Genomic DNA, 27,246 nt, shown 5'->3' with positions numbered 1-27,246 from the left:
TTAAATAGCTTCAAAGGTTAAAGAAATAATTATAAAACAAATGTTATACGTAAATTAGCAATTATTGATTTTGTAAATATGTATTATAAATTTTGATTTTGTAATTCTTACGTAGATATATCATAACAAACACATAGTTAAGAAATAATTATTAATTATATATATCGAATAGCGAGTTAAGCTACTAAAGTTGATCGTAGATAAGGTGATAACGAGCTATGAAATAATTCACAAATTAGTTTTGGTTATATTTAAAGTATTTTTTGTTGTGAAGTTGAACTATATTATGCATATTTCGTAACAGATCATGAAAAACGGTCTCAGAGTATATGTTTATTATTCAGAATAGGGAACTAACATCTAACAATTGTTATTGATAAGCTACAAATGTATGAGGGTATGCAAATAAAAATAGTTATACCATAGTTTCAGAATAATCTTACCAGCGCCATTTTGCAAATTCTTCAAAACACAAAGGTTAATTTTAATTTAGATTTTGTTAGAATACATTTCATTTAAAACCAGTATATAAAAGAATCGGACAGCGTAAAATTTAAACGCATGCTTTAGTACGATTACTTTTTCCTAGTGATAATAGTTGAATAAACCGTCGGCTGCGTATAGCCTCGTCAGTTTAGAGGTTAGTCTGCCTGCCTTGTTAATAGACTCTTCAATTAACCATATACACTTTGAAGTGGATCGAACAAAAGACATGTTTTTGAGTGCGATTGCACCACGCTCGCAGAGGTTGCGGATAGCATGCGACCTTCATTACACGGGGCGCTTTTCGCTATGCCGCCCATTTATTTTGGTATTGTAAACAATTTGGGCGATTTAACCTGGTAAATATTCTACACTTAATTTTCTCATACATTCCTGAACTTCGTATATTTCGGTAAAATATTTTTAATAAATTGTTAGCAGTTCTCTCGTATTTAATAAGTTAGTTCTTAACTATTTAGCGTTAAAATATGAATATATTTTGGTGTTATATTCAAAGCGCATTTGCTTTTTTTTGGATAAGTGGTTATAATGAAACTTAACTAGTTATATCAATGATATATTAGGTAAATTTATACTAATATTATAATTGCGAAAGCAATTCTTTCGGTCTATTTGTGCCTTTTCAAGGCCTTACTGCTGCACCGAATTTGATGAAAATTGTTACGAAGCGAGATGAACTCCGAGGCTACTTTTCCATAATAACTGACCACCTACATCGATAACTTGAGCGAAGCTGCAGGCTAAAAGTAGTATTTCATAAATGAATAATAATATGATGACCCGTGATGTGAAACCAATTTAAAAGCAACAACCTACAATTAAATTATGATATTAGTATTATTAAAGTGCAATCATAACGAGTAGGTACAATTATTGTGTAAATAAAAAAAATATATACGTACGTACGGTACGTTACTCATTTTTGATAAAAATTATTTGCAATAATTAATGCTTTAGAAATTGAACGAGAGCAATCCAATGGCGATTTCTTTATAATAAACATTTATTAATTCGATTTACAATTGAATACAATGTTTTATGAACAGTGTAAGCATTTAGTATTCAATACAAATGAATATTAAGTACTTAAAGCGTTCGGCTTATTTAAAGGTATTTCAAAAATATAACGTAACATTTTATCATATTTTTAAAGTTATTTCGTCGTAATTCTCTAAACGTGCAATTAATCCTTTTCAATGAATGGCGCGCCGTCCTTTCACGTTCTCCCATAAAAAAAATACTCAACGTCGTAAATTAATTATTCGCTTAATTTTCATGTCTAATGTCGCCATAATTATTTCACTTTTGAATGGTTCATTTTGTTTGTCGTATTATTTTTAATTCGTTTTCATTACGTTTTTATACTTTTCATTCGTTTTGAATTGTTCATTGTTTTTAATTGTACAATATTGTGCCTTTATTTTCTTGCGCGTAACAGTTAAACGAATACTTTTTTTAAAATAAAAATAACGAAGCAACAAGTGTCAATTATAAGTGAATTACACACCAAGTCATCTCGTATAAGTAATTAAACGTGGTCTCTAAACCATATTCGTAATTGGTTGGTTTGACGATGGCTTGAACGCTCACATGGGTACCGGGATAGATGATATATCATCTACTATTCCACAAAAAAAAAAATCGATCGAGCAGCAGATGCGACTCATCGAAATTGATGGTTATTAAATATTTATAGGATTTGTAAGGTTTTTTATCAAATAGATAGGCGAGCAAATGCGAACACTAATGGTTAGTGATTACCACCGATCACAGATATTCGTGCTGTCAGAAATGACTAAGTCATTACTTATATATTTTTTAGAAAAAAAAGTTACGACGTTTACGTCTCGTAAAACATAAATGATACAAGAAAAGAAAGAGAGATGTGGCAGAGAGGCATCCTGACGGCATAAGAGAGTGTCACGCTACGGTCGACTCATATGACCGTCACGGTAAATGAGTCAGTTTTTCACCGACGTTGTGTCAATGCATGTTACACATAAAAGTAGGTGCTTTGAAACAGCTGCTTCTCCTTGAATTCGTTTATTGACTCAGTAGTTATTGACAAATAATTTTGAATATTTCTATTAATTTCATTATCAAATGAATTAATAAAATAACAGTAAAACTATTTAATTAATTATATTCACTTAAATTCAACTTTATTTTAAGGTAAGGTTAAACAATTAGGGTTTTGCGTAAACAAAATCGAAATTATTCCAAAATAAGCGATCATACCTCTAAGGTAAGACTGGCGTTAATAATTTAATCAATAAATCAGACTGATTGTCAAAATATTTCAGAGTCACTTTTGAAATACTTAGAAACTTCTTTCGTAATGGATATTAAGGTTTAAATCGTGTGCTTAGAGATGGTTTTAATTAATTCCTTCTTCTGGATTCCTCTTTCAATTTTTAATTAAATTTAACAAAGTTAAACATCCGTTGCAAAAGGCTCACTTAGGTATACACACATATAAATAGACGATCTATAAACTAGACAGAGACTTGAAATTTGGAGGAGAAATTCGTTTGAAACGTAGAAGGGTCCTAAAAATAGAAAATATTTTAATATTTTAAAGGTGCTTTTCAATTTTCAACTCTAACATTCGAGCTGGTAAAAGTATCAAAACAAAATTGATTACGTTCAAATAGTCGTTTAAGTCTTTTTGACGCCAAGACTACAGAAAACAATTGCGTTGAAAGTATCCTGTATAAAAATCAACACACGATTACTTCGTCTTCTTATCCATGTTTAGTGGCTGTTAAAAGCTAAATTTATTTTTCCAGGCCGACAAATAATATCATATACACGTTTGAACTCAGACAAGAGTCACTTTGAAAACGTGCTAATATAATATTATTTTAATTTTTCCCAAGCGTAATTGCAAAGGGCAGCGTTAATATATCCTATAGAATAAATTAACTTTATCGAAAGTCTTTGTTAATTGAATCAACTTAAATACATTTTTGCGAAAACAGTGATTGTTCCGGAATTTAAATGCGTTTAAAATAATACATATATGTGTATCGATGTTAATAAATTATATACGAATTTACAAAAATATGACTACTGCTCTATAATTATAAGAAAGCGATGCGGTACAATAGTTAGAACTAATTGATCAATAATTGTTGTTGTAAATAACTACAAAGTTTACTTGATAAGTTTTAGTTTTTCTCAAACTTTTTGCAAACACACTAAAAAATAAACTATTTCTAAAATGTGGTCAATTAAACGTAGATTTTGGAAAATTGAGAAAATAAAAATGAATGTAATAATCAGAACCTAATCTAACTATGTGCAATTTAATATTGTGCGATTATATATGTGCTTGTATATTGCTTGAATGATTTTCACAGACATCTAGATGATGAATATATTATTATTATTAATAATATGATTAAACTCTAATAAATTAAAATGTCATAGAGGATAGATATGAAGGTATTTCATAGCGAAAGATGGTCTTGTAACCAATCCTCCAATTGATTTATTTAATGGCGTGATAAACATAGTAACCAACTCAAATTTTATTAATAATACAAAATCCCAACTGTTCACGTTTTCAAAATCATCTTTGAAAGCACCTTGCAATTTCCTTGCAAAACATTTGTCTTAACGATGCAGCTGTGTACTACGTCTACTCAGAACCACTGCTACGATGCAATTACAATGTTATATATGATACAATAAATTCAAAGAATATATATAATTTACGAAATATTAAGAAACATAGGAAATTAGTTTTCTACTGTTTAATGTTCTTTATATATACGTAGGTATTAATATATGTATATATGGCATTGTAATAATAGCATGTACGCTCCGGGTCTTCCCTCTTATATAGAGCGCTATATGGTTCCTTGAAGTTAACTATATTTTATAAGAGAGTCGAGATGTCCCAGTGGTTAAAACGCGTGCATCTTAACTGAGGAAACCTGCATGTGTCTTATTTCAAAGAAATTCTGCCACATGGATCCACCAACCCGCATTGGAGCAGCGTGGTGGAATATGGTGCAAACCCTCTCCGCAAAGGAAGAGGAGGCCTTAATTAGTTAGTGTGAAATTGATAGGCTGTTGTTCTTGTGTTGTTGTTGAAATATATTTTACCTTTACCCATTGTACAAATAAAATATTTTTGAAAGCAATTCGTTTTATCAAAGTAATATTATATTTATAATAATTGATTTATTAATATTAATTTATAATTTCGGATACAACTTTGTAGTCCTAGTCGCAGAGAGAAAATAAAGATATGCCTACTGAATATTATAATATTGTCAAGCACACCGAAATATAGAAATATATTTCACATTATAAATTGACGCGCGTTAACTTATTCAATTAGGCCCTATCGCATTATTATTATTTCAAAAACATATTCAATTTATCAAACAATTCTAATTATTGTATTCTAATAAATTATCGATGAATTCGCAATAACTTCTGAAAGGAAGAAATTCATTAATGTTATTATTTATTGCAATCCCGGTCTTATTTTCCAATAACCTTTTTGTCATAAGAATTGATTAATGAGACTCATTTCATCTCGTACAGTATGTTACACTTGAAAAGTGTGAATTAGGTACAATTGTTATTTATTTCGAAAGCAATTGCAGCTTGACGCCTCATTCCTGTTGCGGGAAGATAAATGTTACACGAGAGGAAACAACAATTTTCCTTATAATATTTCGTAAGCTCAGGTCAGGTTAGCTACAAATTTCTATTAAAATTTTACAATTTATTTTTTATTACAATAACGATTGCCTAATATTAATAATAAGAGACAAATTTCACCATTAATTATATTTAACCTGTCATATACAGTTTTGATATAATCAAAACATACTTATATATTTAATAAAGATATTGTACGCGTGAAAAATAAACATATTGTACACATGCAAACATATTGTATGCATGTGTAATTTTTTACAAGATAATCTATCCATTATCTTTAAATCCAACATTTATTTTTAATACATTTCTGGCACTTGTAAAAGATTACATCAAATTTATATTGAACTATTATTTAGAAATTTCAGCAAAAATCAAACATTTTTTAATCAATTTTTATCGTGCATTTTATTTTTTATTACAGATATATCACATACGACGGACTCTATTGTAGTTTCTATACGTAGTAAATAGTTTCGGATTTGAGATTCCCTTAAAAAACAACAAATAATTATGAACAAATAATCTGTAGTGAAAATAAATAAATAACTATTTCCTCTTTGTACTTTTAAAGTATATATTAAAATGAAATTATCTTTACATAATGTAACTAAATTAAAAATTTGAATAATATTGTAGTATTTTTAAATTGTATTTTATTTACTTAATATTATATTCATAAATTAGCTGGGAAGTAATTCGCGCCATCATAACTCATGTCCGTGCCGCAATATTTTATGGAAGCGTTTGGTTGCTGCTAGAACTTTTTACCGATTCACTTTAAATTATACTAACAATATTTAACATTTCATATTATTTTATTGGAGATAAAAAAGCACTTGGTACTTAAGTTAAAAAAAAAAAAAACGATAATTTAACAAATGCACTAAACATAATATAATTATTACAATGTAATATTTGTTAGTGGTATTCATAAATAAATGTAACATTTTACTAAAAATATAGTATCATAATGTATAGTCATTATTATTTTACGCTAATAGAAGAATAAGTAATATGATAAATAATATGATTCAAAATTGTTTAATAAATTAATAGTCTGAACAAGTAACTGTTTTAACGATGCACATGAAAACTTCAAAATTTTAAGAGATATACAGCTTCTATTACATGAGCTATTACCCGCATCTTCCCTAGAGTAGAGATATGTTTATGTCAAAAAGTTTCATTCGGTCTGTGATATTAAAACCCAGTTAAATAAAATGTTTTCGAGTCTATAAGACATTTAAATACATTTTATTTTATGTGCTTTTCATAATTAATTAATCATACTATTGTTATTAAGTTCTACAATAAGTATTCATAGTCTTATCGTTTTACGCAAAATATTTAAGCTGTAATTATGAGCAAATTTTACTTTGTGCAAACCCGCCTGGGTAGTTACCACCCACTCATCAGATATTCTACCGCTAAACAACAGTACTCAGTATTGTTGTGTACCGGTTTGAAGGGTGAGTGAGCCCGTGTAACTACAGGCACAAACAAGGGACATAGCATCTTAGTTCCCAAGGTTGGTAGCGCATTGACGATGTAAGGAATAGTTAATATTTCTTCCAGCGCCATTGTCTATTATGGGTGATGGTAATCACTTACCATCAGGTGGCTCATATGCTCGTCCGCCAACCTATTCTATTAAAAAAATATATACCTTATTGTAATGTCTTATTGTGATGTAGTGAATTTATATCACTCCTGAAAGTAAATTAAACCTATTTGTTACATATAAACCCATCTTCATAATCATTAATCTAAATAGTATCTAAAAAAAGCATTATTTAATAATATACTGAAAATGAAATTTCCATGATTGACATATACAGTAATATGTATATTGCTTATAGACCTTTTACTTCATTGTTACCTGAATGACTGGCATCTCAAAGGGCTTTTCATTTAACTAGTTTCCCGAATAGTCAGGTTTAAAATGACATTTGCCTTGTTTATAGTTCTCGTTCAGAGAGGTCGATATACCTATACTGTTTCTTTTATATGAGTGAAAATGTTCATTAAAAAGACATGAATCTATTTCTCATACTCCTCAACATTTCTACTCTATTATATTTCATAAGACAATACGAAGATAGTTATGTGTAAAACAAATATACAATGACGATGAAATGTAGAAATATAAAAGTATATTGTTATTTTAGAAAGTTACTCGTCATCTATACGCATGAAATACGGAATGATAATATAATAGTAGAATATGAAGCTGATTATGTCATAAATGAATTTGAATACATAAATATAGATTATAATCTGAATGTTCTGTTTTACGTTATCATCTTTGATACACAAATCATAGTAATGGGCCGCATTTGTGTACTCGTATCCCGTATATGTATGCATAGTAGTTATCTCTCTTTGCCCGCTTTCGAGAATCACGGGTTAAATGGCTTATAAAGGCTTTTGATTGAAATAAAAAGAGCTTTTCGTTTGATTCTTTTCTTTGATCGTTTTGTTATAGGATTATTTTTTACGAAAATCTTATTTAATTCTATTCGTTTACCTTATTATCTCTTTTATATATTTTCGTGTATATCTGTAAACTCTTGTAATGATACATTTATAAACAAAAACAAAATTGAATTGAATAATTGAATAAAATATATACTAAATTTAAAACATTTATTAATCCTTTCAAGTAAACTAATAAATAGTTACTTGTCAAAAAGTTTGTTGTTTGTGATGGTTCTAACAATTAAATTAGGATTTATCGACACAAGTGTCAACTATACTTTTAATTTCGGTCTTTATACAATAAATGGATTTAATACCAAATATTTATACTAATTCAACTTTAAGTTTCTATTAGCAACAAGATAGTGGAAATAAAGAGTAAAAAGAATGAATTATACCTACAAGTTCGAAGTAGTGGTATCTGGAGACAACTTTTGCAGTTTGGGTTAAGCTGTACTCAAAAACTTTTAAGACTGTTTGCATCCTAATGATATTATTAAAGTTAACGTTCGTGAAACTGTGAGGATGGGTAGACCGTGTTAACCTTTTAGCGCAAAAACTACTGATGGATTTCGTTGAACTTAGGAATAAAGACAGCTTATACCCTGACTTAACACATGGCCTCGAGTTGCTAAAGTTTTAAAAACTTTATACTAAATCAATATATATTTAAATAAAAAATGCAATGAGTTCCAATGAAATCGGAGCTACATGAAATGTTATCAAGACGGTTATTGGAAGCCTATAAAATTGGACTTAACTAATGAAATTTCTGTGATTTATATAAACTCTAAAGCATTCGATTATGTAGCATACGGATGGCTTTTGTAACCTTAACGAGATTCCACAAACAGAATAAATAAATTTTCATTGTATTTTATCTGGGTAACACTTGAGACAGAAATTCAACATTTTATAAAAATAAACTCATAGCTCAAGACGGACGTCGAGATGTTTTTAGGATACTTATACAGTCAATGTAGAAAAGCATGATGTTTATCTGTAATTATATTCATAATTTAGTTGGCAATAGTGACAGGATTTGTAATAATAACACGAGAAGTCTAAGACAATCAAGTTTCGTTTTTCGCATAGGCAATAAAGTTAGTATTCTTCGATATATAATATGTATTGATATGATATACGTAGTTATTAAATACTTTATAGTATAAATATGTCTTGAAAATCGTGAATATAATTCTGTAATCTCATTCAATCAACCGGAAAACTCCCTTGAAAAATACAAATACTTTCTTAACTACTATTTTTGGTTTTAATGATGCTGAATGTATGAAAGAGCAATTATCCCATGTGAGTCGCGCGTCACTTACTGTTGATTGCATACTGATTGGTTTTCTGATGGACGCTTGATCGCCTCATTAGCTCAGTTTAGCTTATAAGGCCGTATCCCGAATCAAGCCAAAAATAAGATCTACAAGAGACGATCTTAGTATCCTATTATTATAGACGTTGTTATTGGTTGCACTATTTTGTCTCGGAAACACGTATAGTATCTGAATTACTTCCGGTAATACCCGAAGCCGCCCCGTCTTATTATGAGAGTGAGGCAATAGAGAGTTCCCCTGAGCTTACACATACTTGAAAACTACTAGACGACCTACGCACTTGGGTAATCCCTCTTGAGATTGCTAAGGCTGTAATTGGTCAGTAGGGCATCAAATTTAATGGTAACATGTCAGAGGCCGAAGTCCGTATATCGACTTTACAACGTTTAATTCGAATAAAATCTGAACAATGTTTCTTGTCAGTAAATAAATAGTGCCATTTAGAATATATTATTATGAGCAACAAAATGATGTATAGTTGTAATAGCTCGACTGATCTTCAAAATAACCTACAGACGTGCGGTCACCCTAGTAGTAATAGGTTAATCAAAGCCCGTTGACGTAGTACGATGACTGTGATGATCTGATACATTTCCGTGGGGGTCACGGAAAGGAAGAGGATGATGCATCGTGAACAGTTTATGATCGAATTCTTCAACATATACATATATTAATATCACTTCTACGACCGAAAGTAGAAATGGCGAAAACGGCGCGCAGTCCGTTTTGCTACTCACGTATCGTGTAGCGCTAACGCTATCTGGGTACAATTCGCGATTAAAGTTTTTAGTGTGAAAATAATATGCTGAACGTAAACACTTTATTTTTTGCTTTTGTCTTGTGTGTATCTAATTTCTAAATAATTATATTGTTTATATAAGATATCCGATAAAACGATCCGATTAACGTTTCACTCGCATTTTCTATTCATTATTATCAATCAAAACATGTTTATTATTTTATTTTGTAATATTAAAATTACGAAAATATAATTTTGCAGGTTTGGTGGTAAATGATAATTTTTTGTCGCGTGTTGTTAAATTTAAGGAAAAATATTCGTATTTTTAGCTTGGCAGCACGTGTTGCACAACGACATACTTTGTCCCATTTTCGAGTTTTAAAATAATTTTTGTTAAAAAATTAATTTTATAGTTATTATTTGTGGTTATATTCCATAGTTTTAGGTTCATAATTGTATATCATTTACATATCATGTATATACTATCGAATTTTAGATAGTAGGTACTGGAAGTTTCTATGACAGTAATTTGACTTATCTTCTTATTTATCTTGCAGGAAGATACAAGATTATATAAAAGAAGTATATAAAAGAATACTACTTCGTTTATTCCGTATTTGTTTGTACATTGCGTTTGCGTTAGAAAAGTGCATAGAATACGTAAATCAAAAGTTTGTTATACTTTATTGCCCTTCGAATTACTATACATCGTTTCCAAATATAATTGGATAAGTATATTGTATATATAGTTTTAAGGTTTTTCAAAATAAAGGAATACGTCGGTATTATAATTAACGCGAGTGTAACTATGAAATTAATATATTAAAATGTATAATAATTGTATGTATATGTTACGGAAATCTGCTTAATTGAAAATTATTAATATTTTTACAAAATTAATAATAATAACTACATGTTTTGGTAAACGTGAATAAACGATCTACTTGTATTATTTTTAGTACTAATTATTAATAATTCACGACAGATATTGATGAAAGTTATAAAATAAATAATAACCCAATGTTTTTTGACCAGCAGGTATTTATTTATAATATTAAACACAGTCTTACAATTATATTAATTAGAGATCACACAAACAAGTACTTGCTTTAAAACCAAAGGACAATAAATTCACATATTCTGAACTGTAAAATATATTGTCATTTAAATTGCAATAAAAAATAACATCAAAATAAAACAATTAATGTCTCACAAAAAAAGAAACTAAAAATATTATTTGTTTTTGCAAGAAAGACTTTTATGGCACTTAGAATTGCAAAGAACGTGCTTTTTTTGCATTTGCACTGTATTTTCAGAGTTGCATTCGCCAGTACATTTGCAGTGTTAAACCTTGCTCCCCCAAAATTTGAGTCCTTGCGGGCACATTCTCGCAGACTGCAAGTTGTATTAGGAACCTCATCAATACTGACAAACTTTTCCTTGCAAAGTGTAAACTCATTTCGTGACGTCAGTTGATTTAGAACGCCATAACGATTTTTTCCCAGCTTGTAGCTTATGATCAGTAACTGACATAATAACGGCGATTATGTTTAAGCTATCTGCCTTGGCTCGATCGACTTCTGGCACGCGTACCCTAACGCTGTCCCTAATTTTTCCAACTGGCAATTTTGTGTTGGATAGTATTAACATTTTTCCAGCTTGCTTTTGGAGAGACTCTCTCGCAAAGTCTCGATCTTATTGAATTTCAGTGGAAGTATCGATGATTGAGACGAGCCCTTTATCTATATTTTGGTTTTCCGAGTTGATAATCGTTTCTTCCTTATTTGCATTGTCAACAGGAATATCTTTGGAATTTTCCTGATTTGAAGTTTTTTACTCAATTTTTGGGGTACAACCAAACATAGCTTCATAAGGATTCGTATTTATTCCTGAACGAAAAGCTTTGTTTTTCACAAATTATATGAATCCTAGACCTTCTGACCAAATCAATTTATCACATTTATTACTACTAGGGTCAAATTATTTATAAAACCCGACAAATGTGATTAATTTATCACTTTAAATATTAATAATAATAGATAATAAATAATCTTCAATTATTCACTCTTACCGTAACATATAAACTAAAAACGATAATCATAAAACATAAGATATAATATTTGTAATAAAACCTTTTTCGAAACGCTCTGTATAAGTTTTATGAACATTATTGCATTAGTTTTTTCCGTTCGATATTACAGTGTAAGAAGTAACATTATTTGCACATGTGACATGCTATTAATAAATACATATATTTCTAAAATAACTTTCGCATTAACCGAGACAACGCCCGCGCACATTTATCATTTTTTTTTATGTCCAGTGGAAACTTATTTGAAATTGAATTGTATTCTTAGTGTGTAGCTATTTAAAATTTACAAAAAGTACGTTTTACGTAAAATAAAAAACGACAAAAATAATAGGCAATAGGCAAGACCCAGTAAAAGTTGATTTTTTTATTTCTAGTACATATCTGCCGAAAAATATCATATTAAAAATTCCATATTATATAACGCGCGAAAACGCTACTTGGACAATATGGCGCTGCAATGGGGTCGGTGATGTCATTTTGCTGTATTTTAATCTGTGGTACATATAATAGAAATGCAAGGTTTACAAGAAAGTGACTTCATCATAAGCCCGGCCAATCAGGAGCGTTTTGTGTCACGTGACAAACGTTTGAAAAAATGCATTTTTATTTATTGATTTTTGAATAAATCAAGTATTATTTTCAAGTTTCGTTAGTAAATAACCATTTTTAAACTCATAATATACACTGATTACAATAATTCACAATTTATTTTTCGCATTGTCAAATAGCCTATTGTTCAGAACAATTTAATTTCCTTTAAATTCATAATAGCCCTTTTCAACTTTGCGCAAGTAAAATAAGGGTTACCGTAAAAAGTTTACATCGTAATAAATAATAAAACTTCCAGTCGACATAATTTAATCTGACATCTTCATGTTTAAGTCAATTTACATAAAACCTTAATAAATTATATTATAAGCCTGACATAATTCCGTTAATTTGTAAAACTTATGAAAATTCGCTCAACATACCTACGTTTACAACGTGTAATGATTATTATATAGTTAAACGGCCAATGTTTGTGTCCGTTTTTATTAGTTATATCATTATAATTTCTTTGGTGAAAAAAATAACTAATATGTAATGATAACTAAATACGTCTTGCTAGAACCTAATCTTCGGTATCGATATACCTATATACTTATATATATCATTATATATATATTAGATATATCGAACCGGTAGTAGCATTACATTACAAATTACTCGTAAGAGTGTAGAATAAAATATATTTTCATTTTCATCATATACTCGATCATTATTCTAATTCGATTCGCAGGACAAATAATAATCTTAGCGTGCTGTGTACCAACCGACGCGTGGGAGACACGCTGTTATTGTGATTCTAATTGCATTACATCATTTTATCAATGATGAAAAACAATGATGTATGACTAATTCTGCACTTAACGCATATGTATGTCACAACGAAATACTAAGTGATATTCTTTGTCAAGATGTCGAAACTAAAAGGGCATCAATGTTTTTACAAGACTGAAAATCATCATCATCATCATCATCAGTCCACTGCTGTCCACTGCTGAACACAAGCCTCCCCCAGAGCGCACCACTTTGATCGGTCCTCTGCGTCCCTCATCCAGCTTCTAACGACGATCCAGCGAAAAATATATCATAGAAAAAGTAATACCAAAGTTACGCAAACGTTTATCTGAAACAAAAATAAAAATTCAATTACACTCATCAAATCGTTATTTAGCTTATATTAAATAGCTATATAGAAACACTATTTGCCAATACCAATCTATACTTTTACTAACTGCTAAAGTAATTTATTACTTTTCTATGGCCAAAATACTAAAGCGATTTTGATGATATTTGGTTTGAAGCAAGCTTGAAAATCATGGAAAGACTTAATTTATTTAACATATGACGAATGAACCCTAAAACACAAACGAAGCTGCGAAAGCAACTAGTATAATATATATCTATATCCGTGCGAAGTCATGGCTATATATAGATATAAATAAAGGCAAAGAAAAACAAAAACAGTCAAGTAGATTTTGTCCTCGGATTGTAAACCGGTTTTTATTGTTATTGACGAGCTTCGATAATAATATATTATGCAATAACGAATAAAAATTAATAAGAAAAGTTATGTTCAAAGTTCATAAGTTTACATAGGTATATGTATGTATGTTTTCAATAACATCTGTGTCCATATTTCCACTGGGTCAACATATAGGACATTAAATGTAAAGCTAGTACCCGTTCGGAATATTAGACTACGAAGAGGAACCGCCAAGAAACTTAATATTTTTACATTTTTATAATAAAAAAGAATTCATTTTAATAATTCGGGGTGCATCTATATTATGCTGAAATACAAAGCCTGTTGTGTATATTGTAATAATATTATATCATTTATTAATGACTTTTTTTTATTTAGCAAAAACAAAACGCATTTGAGCATTATGTCGGTATACCTTTGCTAGCTTATTCAGAAAAACATTAATGATTTCATCGCGACAAATGAGTCGGCCTAGTTCGCTATAATTTAAGAACATAAGGTTGTTTGTTACACCTACAAGGATCATTTACCCAAGTTGGTAAGCAGCATATTTTTTATAGTATCGCTAATATGGTAAATCAAGATCCGGCTATGAATCTTTGATAGAGCATATACGTGTGCTTGTTAGGAATGGAAGAAGTATCTCACCTACTTAGCTCTATCGTAACAAGCAGAGTGGAGACACTATCTCTGAGCCGCTATCTATACAATCTGATAAATGAATGGCTAAATAAATACTTTATATAACTTTGTTATATTTGCCTTTTTTAAGTCTTTCCTCTTACTAATTAGTCATATCTTAATTTGCAGTTATTATGTATAAATAATTTTAATAAATTCAATGATCTATTTTATTTAAATAGATATTTCCAGAATCGATAAGTACCTACATATTGCTGAGAATGTAGATCAAGCCATTGGCCTTATTTTTACAATGTGTTGTCTAATGATCATAATGAGTTTCATTTAAGCGGATGAATAATCTTCATTGATGCTTCGCGTGTTTTATTTGTAGTGCAGTCAACCTTTTAATTCGTAAAACGTTGTGAAACAATTACCCGGCCGACCAATCGTCGAATGTTTGTCATACGCTATAGGCGTTGAATCCATCCTTTGTAGCTCGCTTTCAATATGTTATAAATGCTAAATGGTATGAATGATGAATTTATACAATATACTTGTAAATATTAGTTGTTTACATTTAGACCCCTATGCGGCCAGTTGAGTGTGATGGACGTCAGATACGAATAAACTTAAACTAATTATTTACTCATCATAATTCTGATACAGCAATAACGCGTCTAAGATATATTTACAATAAAAAAAAAGTATTTAAAGAACTTTGCTCTTAATTGTGATTATATTTTACGGTATCTACTTACGTCTAAATGAAGTTGAAAAACGAAATAATGAATTAGAACAATAAGTTCCGGTATGCGGTTGCATATTCTGCGATGTGCATCGCGCCGAGCGCAGAGCATGCGGTGACGCGCGCCGCACGCTACCTCGCCGCGCCGGCCGGAGTCGGCACCAGGTCGCAGACTCCGCGACCACACAATGTCGACTACAGCTCGTCGCGTTCGCCGCTAACCGCTTAGTCACGCCGCACGCGCACACCGCACCTGCCATATACGCGCAATACTTTGTGACATTTTCAAATCTGTGATATTCATGTGATAATGGGATTCCTAGGTGTATCGTTCTCTGTGTTTAAAAAGTGTCCCAACCTCAAACTCAAAAGAAAAAACAAGACGCGACACAGGTATTTGTTGTATTTATACATTCTCGCTCGAGCCGGCGCGCGGAGATGTAGGAATGTAATACATATGTTTAGAAAATCATCTCAACCACGTGGATGCGTTATCAGTGATAAGCGAAAAATACATAAACGTTTTAAATAGCACTTTCTTATACTTTTACGGTTTTTCTTGCGTTTGCCTCTATTAATGCGATGCCGTAGAAAATTATTATAGGGAGAATAATACTTTTTCTTTATTTTTTTGTTTACTTCTTTTTTGCCTTTTGTTATTTTAACATTAGTGGCATTTTAGTTTATAAATGTTATATAATTTAAATATGTTACATTTTATTGGCTATCGTAATTGTTTAATATGTATTGTTGGTGTCAATAGATTATAACTGGCTATATAGAGCTATTGTTGACGTTCTGATCCGAGGAAATTCCACTCAATGTAATTCACTCAATCACAATATAATATGATAATTCATTTCACTAATATATACCTACATATATTATGTGTATAATAAATAAATATATAAAATCAAATATTTAATTACATTTACGACTTAAATCGAATCACACATTCTTGTAACATTTTATACATATTTTAGTCGTTAAGTAAATATTACAATCAAGTTTAAAAGATATTGACGATAAATATATCGTCACACTATAGTAAATTTGAATTACAAATAAATATTTCGAGAAACGTCGTATACGAACATACTTAGCGTTACGTGACATTTGTGGTAAATACGTTTTTCTTATTAAATGACGCGTTTGTTTGATGCTAGTTAGCCGTCCACTTCGCTGGCCATTATATATTAATAAGAGGGAAGGATCGACGGCAATAAAGAAAATTATATGTTACTAGCGACCCGCCCCGGCTTTGCACAGGTGCAATGCTGGTACTTAATACAGTACAAAAAAATTCTATGTCCTTTACTATATTGTACAGGTTTTATACGAAAACCTTCCTTTCGAATCACTCTATCTGTTAAAGAAACCGCATCAAAATCCGTTGCGTAATTTTAAATATATCAGCATATATACGGACAGACAGCAGTAAACGACTTTGTTTTATACTATGTAATGATGTATAGACGATTCCGTATTAATTGAACATAGTCTCATACCAATACGATTGGTAGTCCTTATGTGATTGACGCATAAAGAAAAAATCTTAATATTATGTATACGTATATATTACACTTATATATATATTTATTTGAATTTTTCCTTGGGTGTGTAGGTGTGGAGTTATAATAAATTTGCAGTTTACAAGAACTTTAGATATACTATCAATATAATCGTAAATAATATATGAAAAAAAATCTCTTTTTTCTATCTTTCCCGCTCTTAGCTACTACTTAAATATTTTTATTAAAAGTTTTTATTTTTTTACTTTTAAAAATGAAGATAGTTCGTTTAAATATAATAAAATTGGTTGATGGTCGAGATCATTATTTATAAACAAGGTAACATAATTAGACGTCCTATTCGAATTAGTATTTCAAAAAATATCCCCCCCCCCCCCTTTCTTCATAAAGCTCGCCAAAAACATATTATAACTCCTTAGATCTTAAAAAAAAAGATTTGAAAATGGAAATGTCAAACATTGACCTTATTTGTATTGTAATAAATTTACAAGTAAATTATTTAAATATTATCTTAACTACATTAACGCAATGCTCAGTCGTGTAAAACGTAAATTTTGTTTAAAAAATAATGAATTATATCGTGTCGTTAATTATTACAACATCTTTTTTAAATATTCTCTTATTATTACAAAATAATTACGTTTTTACACGATGTAAATAAAGCGTTTTAATTTTTTTCTTTCAATATATGAAAAAGAGAGTATGGAGCATTTGTATGCGTTATATTTGATGGTAACTAAATTACTTTGTTGTATATTTGAAATATAAAAAAGGGTTTTTTAAACAAGTACGCACCATTAGACGAGAAATAAATATTAATAAATTAAATCATAAAAAAACATAGATCATAACTGGAGATAATTAGCTAAAATCCGGACAAGTAATATGTACCTATGTTTGGAATGTTTGACATTTACAACTTGTTTTTAATTTACAATTTGAACTTGACAGTGTAAGTATATACATCGAGAGGATTCATTCAGATTATAAGTAATAATGTCAAATGAAATTATTCCACATATGACATGAAATGACAGGATTATGATCGTTTATTAATTTGTAGTTAAAGATATGTGCATAATTGGTAAAAAAGAGTGCTCAGTGTTTACTTCCAAAACTGTTTCCATAATCGACGGAGGTTAATTATATAATCATAGTATTACAATATAATACAATGAGATAATTTCTTATTTTGAAATATTTACTACGCTATTCGCCAATAAAACTTATAACTCTTGGATAATAATCGCAACGACGTAAATCGCTTCATTAAAACCGACCGTCACGTCGCGTACCGTAGCTTAACTCATTACCGGCTATTTCCTATTATTTATTACGAAACGTGGACCATATCTATCCTCACACTTTTGAGGATATAATATTTAAGTACCTTTACAATCGAAACCACAAAAAAGTCCTGTATAAATATTGCGGTAACAATGTTCTTTTATTGATATGTAAACATTCAATAGTATCCTTGTATATTATTCCACTGTGAAAAATGTTTGAAAAAACATACCCATACTTTGTTTGCTTACAATGTTTTCTGTGGTAACGTTTACCTCTGTGCTTACCTACCGTGACAAGCCGCTGTGACAACGATGCGGATCAGCAATTCTTTGAACGATATACAAAAAATGAACGTTAAATTTATCATCTTTAGACTCATATTTAAATAAATTTGTCAGGGAACGTAATAGGCACAATTTACGGATTCCAGTCGTAAATTTGTTTTCTGTTAAAGCTATTCGAATTTAAATGTTAAGAATAAATTTACATTCTTGTTAAATCTTGTAATAAAAGTTGATGTTAACGACAATACATTATGCATATATTAACTAATCACTTGAAATGGAATTTTCAATTAATAGTTATATTTAATAAATTATTGGATAACTTAAACTTGAATTAGCTGATTTAATAATTACATTTATATAATTATGTCGTTTTTTAATTTATTTCTTTTATAAAAGGTGAACTTCTTTTTGTTTTCCTTGCCCTTATTGCGACTCTAGAATAGATTATCATAACAATATAAATCTTAACAATTTCCTCAATAATTTCATTTGTATAACCAATCAACTAATTAGTTATCATTAATGACGAAAAATCAAAGTGAAAATCCATAAAAAAGTTATTTTCTTAAGAATGATGTGTTATTTCAATTTTAATTTGTAAACACGTTGTGTTTTTTTTAATATGCTCATCATGTAAAAATTCAAAAAGCTATGTTTGTTTGTTTAAGCCGGAATTATGGACGGCATTATATATTACTGCAAGTTCAGACAAGTTCATAAATAGTATAATTATGCTGTATATTTCATGAGATAATATAATGTATTTTTAAGCAAAGTATAAAACATATACAATATACATGATACATTAATGGTATGTATTATGTAAACGATATAAAAACATTTTTAAATGTGCACAAAAAAGTTCGCGACAGGATATCATTAGCTAAGAGTAGTTTTAATGTTTTAATAATTGTTAAAAATACTGCGACGTTTATTACGTTTTATAATACTTCTCAAAATTAGTCAAAATATAATGTACATATTTTATTATAAGTTGGATTAGATATATATAATAAAAATATGGTATATTAGAATAATATCTTGGGACTCAACTGTACCTAATTGCTTCCGCACGAAGCCAGTGAAGGTAATTTACTTAATTCTTATAAAATAAAACCTTATAGTATGTTAAGTTATAATGTATGAATCGGTTATCAATTTATTATTATTATTATACATATGTATATTATTACATATCGATATTTTTGAGTAAACATATGTGAGAGAATATAGTCAAAGTAAAGTTACACTGAATACTGTAGGTATAGGTTGGTTCGAAGTCCGTATTTCTCGTTGTGGATATTAGATATTCTAATACTGAATATCCAGTGGCAGGCACTACGGTATATTCCGTTTGCTAATGAAATCGTTCTTGTCGGTGAAGATATAGGAAGTACAGGAGATTCGAAAACCAGCTTGCGTTATTGGAAATTGTTTATTGAATAAATAAAATTTTAACAAAAAGAAAAACCGACTTCAAACAAAACACTATTTTAAAACAAATAAAAATGCACTAAAAAGTAATAAAAATTATTGCATAGTTAACATATTTTTTAGAGTCCTCCTAGGTAAAATGAAATGAAAAATATTAGACTACTTAAAAGTCGATTTACGATTATATAACGTAGTTATAGTTATTGCTATATTTGGAGCCGGTGTCAGCCAATAAAACCCTATAGTATATCTATAAAAAAACAATACAATACAATAAAATCCTAGCTCGGTTTAATACTTGTAAATTAAGATCTCTTTAAGTCTTTGAAAAATAAAGTATCATAGCTCTGTGTATTAGTGGGTGTATAGATGAAGTTGTTTGAGTCAACTGATTATATCGTTATATTAGTGATTTGCGTCATAATACAAATGTGAATCACATAGTTAGGAAAGTCCGCTTTTCTCATTTACACTGAATAATATCGTAACAACCTTTTACTTTGCAATAGGTGCAACTTAACGTACATGAGCAAACTATAACCTGAAATTGATACACGACAAACAGTTCTCACGGTCGTGTAACTATGTTCATGCAACATATAAAATAACAAGATAAGATTAAGACGAAATATTTTAAAACTATGATGTAACTCAATATTGTATCTCAGTTGTGCCAATTTTTTTGTATGAATTTATTGCACTAAATTTGTTAAACCGAAGCAAAAATATATCTATCACTTTCTAATATATGTGGATAAACAGGATAGTAATATTAGTCCAATGAATTGTGTACTGATAATTTGACACTATAATAAAATAATTTGCCATATAAGTTATTCATATTAATGTTCTAACTTTAATATCAAAAAGACAAGCTAATAAGTTTGTACTACCCAAGGCGATGTAATTTAGTCTCACATTTTACTTAAATACCTAAGTTGACATTATATAGGAAATTTGTTTCAAGTTTTAATACTGAGAAAACTGATTATGACTAACGAGATTTTAATCAAAATTTATTATAATTAGTTATAATTAGTTACATCTTATAAGATTACGAATTTTTCTGAATGAGATGTAAATAACGGTCCGGTCGCCGGTTGGTAGATTAAATCGAGAAGTAACGACAAGGACACTAGTTAAGTACTCTTTTCCATGAATTAAATAATATAGGTACGTCAGTGATAAGTACTGCAAACAATTCCACGTCTACAGACATAATAACAAAGCACTTATGTGTATGAAAAGTTGTATTAAATATTAAAATATCATCGTGAATATGACATAAGTACATAAATTATTTATGATACATATTTTTTTAATATAAATATTGTAAATGTCTAATATAAAAATTACAACTATATTTTTCACATTTGTACATAATGTCATCGACAAAATTATTTATTAATTTTTATTTATTCATACTTTTACATATTGCATTTACATTATTATAACAGTTACACACAATACAGTACACAACAGTACAGATATACTCAATAAATTGCGGATTGAACAATTGCTTTATATTTGTAGTATTAGATGCAACAGGCGTCCTAATCGCTAAAGTAGCGATCTCTTCTATACTGTGAACCTATTGCAACCATTTGTGAGAATAGCTGGAAATAAGACTAAAAGATCCATAAAAAACATATTACTTTTTTGTATTTATACCCAAAGTACGGAGCTAACATAATACTGTCAAATAGTTGTACCACGATAATTATACGTGATAAAAACTATAAGACACGAGTGTTCGTTATAAGAGTTTATTTTTAAACGTACAAATAATTATACAAGACAAATAATACGTTGTGGCTACAATAAAACTAGATATTATAATATCTCAGTTGCGGAAACAAGTTTGTTAATGATGATCGCTATTGTATGGTCTGGTAAGCGTTTCGTAATATTTTATGATGTCAGAATTTTTGGAGATTTCTAGACATTATGATCATAGTTACCTACTAACTACTAAGTTATGAACTGCAAAGTTATGAACTACAAAGTTATGAATATAAAAAATACATGATTGATATACGACGTTATTAATCAATTAGTAATTGATTCCATCATTTTGTACAAAAGCCATAACATGCCACACATAATACGGCACCATTGTAACCACATTGTACACACAGTACGAATATTATTACATCATGTTTGTGTGCGTACATTCAATTATGCATATACAACGATCGAACACAATTATACCTAATACCGGATACGTGGTTTTGCCGGATAAATTTAAATATTCTAATAATGTAGTGTATTATATACAATGCATTACAATTACGTAATGACATAATGACCCACGAGGATGGACGGTGCCACCTTATATGTTATAAACTATTATGTTTTTCTAAAAATTTAATTTAAAAAATATCTTAAAATAAAGCGGCAAAAACAAAAACTTAAACTAATATGTATCTGTAAAGTGTTTTAGTATAACTTAACTATAAATTTAACAATTTGTTTTGCAAATGCAAGTACGAGGATTAAAAATTAATTTTGAAAAAGGTTTCGCAAATAACTTAGCGTTATTTTTATTCGTAATAATAATAAATGTTATCACGTGTACCTCAGAAGACATATAACGCATGCTTTTGCGGTCTTACAATTTTATAGTAGATAGGTACAATGCTTTTAATGTAAATGTCTCATTTAAGGCTTAGCCAGCGTTAGCCACGTTAGAAACTGTATTTGTCTAAAAGATCGCATAGTTCAGTTGTTTTGCAACAAAAGATTTACCAATAACAGAAAAAACCTTTCTTTTTATCGCTCTTTGCATTAGTAAAATCCGTATCGAAATCCGTTGAGTGGCTTAGAAAAAAGAAAACGAAGATTCAGATAGAAACAGAAAGTGATATCGTTTTGTACTATTTATAGATATTAAAAAGTATCTATGATAGTTATACTTACGTTTGTCTATTTTTCTGGCAAATGTGCTTCAAATTCTATACACAAAAATCGTAAGTAATAAATAAACTTTTTTTAGACATAAAAAATATGACTATAGAAGTTCTAAAGTTACGTTAAATTACATATGAATTATAAATCTTTAGTGTTATGATTATACCACCTTCCCATTTCCACTGGCCTTGGTCTCAGTGCAAATACTCAACCCAGACTCAGCACGATCAAACCGGTTTTACGTCATCTCGTCCTAAGGCGGATGTACACAATCAAAATAACACCGATAAAAAATATATATAATCAATTTAACTATTTAGCAAGATCATCTCCTGTTCATTGAATCGCGTTGTTCATTTGAAAGGTCAATAGGAACTAAAACACCGGCTATCCAATTGATATTTGTTCATTCAAAATAAGTTTGATTTTTTTTTACGTAAACTTAGGTTTAAAAATATATCATAAATAATATTAATAACTTTATAACACCTCAAAAAACATGTAATTTAACAAATGGTAGCTACGTATATCATGATAAATTAATTAGGTATGTCAGAGTTACTAGAAAATTAAATAACAAAAACTACATTTATTTTTGTAATTTAATTTATTTTAAAACCAATGAAAGCTTTTTGCACAAAGTAACACAAAAATAAATAATCAATATTAAAATTGGTTTTATGTATTGCTTGCTTGCTTTTATATATTGCTATAAGTACGTAAACCTAAGGTACACGTCCTGCTAATGACATTACATAACAGAATAAAGATGTTATACAGAATCACCCATCTCTTATCAAGAGTACCCCGCGGGCGACTCATACGGGCAAAAGTGGAATGCGGCTTAGGGTTGTGACGTCTCCATGGGCACAAGCTATGCTATGACTCAGATGAAGATAATATAAAGATCGTATAAAATATAAATAAGTACGAATATATATGTAATGACCTTACAAGAAATAAATTGCAAGGAATTCAAGGCCAGAATAATTGGTAGAGAATAAGAAAGTATATTATAGGGTAAAATAATTTTTGTTGGAATTTTCGACTCAAAATGATAAATATATAGAACAAATGCACATCATAATTCAATTGCGGTATATAAGTACAAAGTCAATTAATCATAAGGTTCGAGGCGCTAGATGCATAGATTATTTAGCGAAGTAATTGTCTAGACCCGAAGATAATTAACTTCTGCAGTTGACACAGCAGGGAATAGTCGAACAAAGTTATACGAGTAGGTTTACTGTTGAGCGCTAGACTTTATGTCAGCCTCCATCGTGCCATTGTGGGTGCAATTACTACATACTGACATTATTACGTACTAAGTACTGGTTTTGATTTGCTCTTAAAGTTGAACCTTGTATACCATTTAGGTATTATTAATTACCTTCTTAATAACCTTTAAAATACGAACACGACAAATTATACTCAAGAGTTTTGTATCAATGAAACCTACAAAAATTATACAGTTTATCATTTAATCTTACGTAATTTTAAATATCAAAAATTAAATTTAAAATGAAAAAAATTTCGCGGTTAAGCTTTCAAACTGTATGTAAATAATAGGGGTAGGTAAGTTTGAATTTTATTTCAATTCAAATGTAATTTATTCAAGTAAACTTTACAAATAAGTGTTTTTGAATCGCCAATATTTAAATACTACCACCGGAAAGCAACCTCTAACGAGAAGAAACGGCAAGTAACTTGCATGGTTGCTCTTTTGGAATAAGCAGATACATATTCTGTGATGTAACATAATATCAATATATATAATTCACATTTAATGTTCAATCAGTCATCTGAACGAACCTGAGTCGAAAATCAGGCGTTTCTTTTATTCACAGCTATATTTTAATGAATATTAAGATTTACTAACTAATTTAGCATTAATTAACTTTTTAAGTTTGTTGAATGGTGGATTGATTATATTTTTAAGTATCTCAGTATATATACGTAAACCAAAAACGTTCCCTGTACCGCAAGCAAGGGGAAAGCAAGGGTTGCAAGTTAATTTTAATTTCTTGTATTAATCGTATGTATATCTGCTTACATGGAATATTTTTTTATATTTCGATATAAACATTATATTGTCATAAATATATTGTGAAGCAGCCGTTAATACACCATTCGATATGACATGAGCTATGAAAATTACTAAAACTAGCAGTACTTATGTCTTTCCATTAATCAAACCAAACATATATTCCAAATATTTATATTATTTCATTTGATTATAAGTTCAATATACGACAAAAATAATTCAGGTTTTTAAGTGATTTTAGACTTATGCTGCTGCAGCAGAAACTAAATTTTATATATTGCTCTCCCAGTGGCCTCGGTAGTCGATAGCAAATATGAAAAACCGGTCAATTGCGAATTCATTTCACCTTTCGAAGGTTCCGTGCTATTGCGTTTTCCATAGGAATTTTTCGGACTGACGAGTGTTTTGGTTTTGAGGATTTTTGTTTGGGTTAGCCTGTACTTTTACAACATTTTAGGTTCAATACTTGACGACCTCCATGGTCGAGTGGTGTGTACACCGGTTTTCATGGGTACGCCACTTTGAGGTCCTGGGTTCGATTCCCGGCCGAGTCGATGTAGATTACCATTAGTTTTCTATGTTGTCTTGGATCTGGGTGTTTGTGGTACCGTCGTTACTTCTGATTTCCATAACACAAGTGCTTCAGCTACTTACATTGGGATCAGAGTAATGTATGTGATGTTGTCTCATATTATTATTATTATAATACTATAAGAATATTGATGCTATTCGGGTACGTAACTTGTTGGCGAATTTGTAATATTTGTTCTTCTAGAATATTGCATAGCCCTATATTCTCTATGAAGGTTTTATATCTTAAATTTAATTTAAATAAAACCCCAATGGTTTCCGCGAGGTACGCTCGAACAATGACAATTTTTTATATTAAGTAATAAATATTATGCAATAACAGCATAATAAGTGCAGGTAAAGTGACATTTATATGAAATATGTATAATAAAATAATGAAGTGAAATACTAAATTTATACAATCTGCTCGCGATCCACAAAGATATTTAAAGGAGGTCGAGAAAATTCATAAGTTTTTGACGTTACCTTTAGATGAACGTATTTGAAATATAGCTTTATGAATTTTTAAAATGTCTTCAATCTTCGGAAAGATATGAGATTTGTTTTGATTTATAAGTATATGCCACATAATGGTTATGACAATGACAATTTAAAAATGACACTGACAATATAAAAAAAGAAAAAAGTAAAGGTCAGTGTTGTTGCGTGGCAATTACAGGTAGAAAAATCTGGTGATTGGACAAAAAAGGTCAAGCAGCCCGATTCGAATGCTGGTGATATAGGAAAGGTCTAACGAAGACCACGTTATCAGTGAGTTTTTAGCTGGGCTTTTGTTTATAATTCATCACGTGCTCGACGGTCAAAGAAAACATTCATAGGAAACGTGCATATGTGGTTGCTTTTTCAGATAACACACATTTCGAATGTAACAATCACCTCAAGGCAAATTATATTCAAATATAAATAAATGCAATACAAAGAGTGGTTGTTATTAAAATAATCCAAACAGTTTTTATTCGCCAGCTCATATTTAATATTGAAACCGCATTCGATTTTTAAATATTAATAAGTAAGTGTAATTAATGCTTTTACATTGAATAAAGTTTTCGCATTGATTTGTAATTCTGCTTAAACATAGTCCATTGTCATACCCATGCGAATCGTGCTCGAATAAAATGACACCTCGAAACCTCTTTAAAAGGAGTTGACCTCTTTGTTCGCTAGTAGGACATTAACAAGTTACTTCAATTAATTTTTATTTACTTTAGCGTCAATAATAAATATAGTAAAAATTTTACAAGGCAATTCAGTAAATATTGTATAAAAACTATATAAACATCCATATTTAGGTCATGGGTATCGTACAAAAGTAACACGTAGATATATAAAAAAAATTATGAGCAAATTACTTATTCTTGAGGTTTCGAAATATATCTTTGAAGTTAAAAAAAAATAGAGTTTAACAGATGGAGTGTTCAACTACTTAACGGTTAAAGTCACTAAGCTAGCAGTGAAATACGTATTATTTCAGAGTTATCGGCTTAGCAATTAAAAGAAACTGTGGTTTACCGCTTTCATTCGTTATCAGTTGTAATAAAAACGCATTGCGAAGTTTTGCCTTGATAGCGCTTGCAATTTTATCGGCTTCGGTTTTAATATCCCTTATTTATACTTCTATTACCATTATATATTACAATATATAAATATTTCTCATACTTTAATTTAATTTCACGACTGGTAATTTTCAGAAAAAAGTTATCATAAAATTTTATATATGACTTGTTTAGGAAATTCGTAGATATATAATTGGTAAACTTAATTAACTATAAAAAATAGCGATCACAGGATGGCCGGCAGATAAAACATCGATTGACTATCACAAGGCTTAAATTTAAATAAATATCGATTACAGATTTATCCACCGTAATTTATCCGCGTATAGTATGAGTGACGTTCTTACATACAAGACTCAAGACGT

At 29.7% G+C, this 27,246-nt stretch overlaps 2 protein-coding genes across 8 annotated transcripts in view; one reads left to right on the top strand and one right to left on the bottom strand.

The window, feature by feature from the left end:
- LOC124544060 (eye-specific diacylglycerol kinase) overlaps window positions 1-27,246 on the top strand; it is a 102,905-nt gene that overhangs the window by 31,486 nt on the left and 44,173 nt on the right. The window lies entirely within an intron of this gene.
- LOC124544061 lies at window positions 12,392-15,607 on the bottom strand. The gene is made up of 2 exons (XM_047122479.1): window positions 15,254-15,607; window positions 12,392-13,511 (listed from the first exon to the last, which is right to left on the bottom strand). Exons 1-2 carry the CDS (start codon window positions 15,498-15,500, stop codon window positions 13,447-13,449), a joined length of 312 nt encoding a protein of 103 aa, XP_046978435.1. The 5' UTR covers window positions 15,501-15,607; the 3' UTR covers window positions 12,392-13,446.

The sequence above is a fragment of the Vanessa cardui genome, chromosome 4 (assembly GCF_905220365.1).
Source record: "Vanessa cardui chromosome 4, ilVanCard2.1, whole genome shotgun sequence".
Classification (NCBI taxonomy): Eukaryota; Metazoa; Arthropoda; class Insecta; order Lepidoptera; family Nymphalidae; genus Vanessa; species Vanessa cardui.
This window is presented reverse-complemented; position numbering and strand designations above follow the sequence as displayed.

What these genes read in the sequence shown, in the direction of transcription:
- LOC124544061 (XM_047122479.1), bottom strand. Translation starts at nt 15,500, where the DNA reads ATGGCAGGTGCGGTGTGCGCGTGCGGCGTGACTAAGCGGTTAGCGGCG. An exon ending in TTTTTCAACTTCATTTAGAC is followed by an intron (nt 13,512 to 15,253) that starts GTAAGTAGATAC and finishes TTTTTGTTTCAG; the next exon opens with ATAAACGTTTGCGTAACTTT.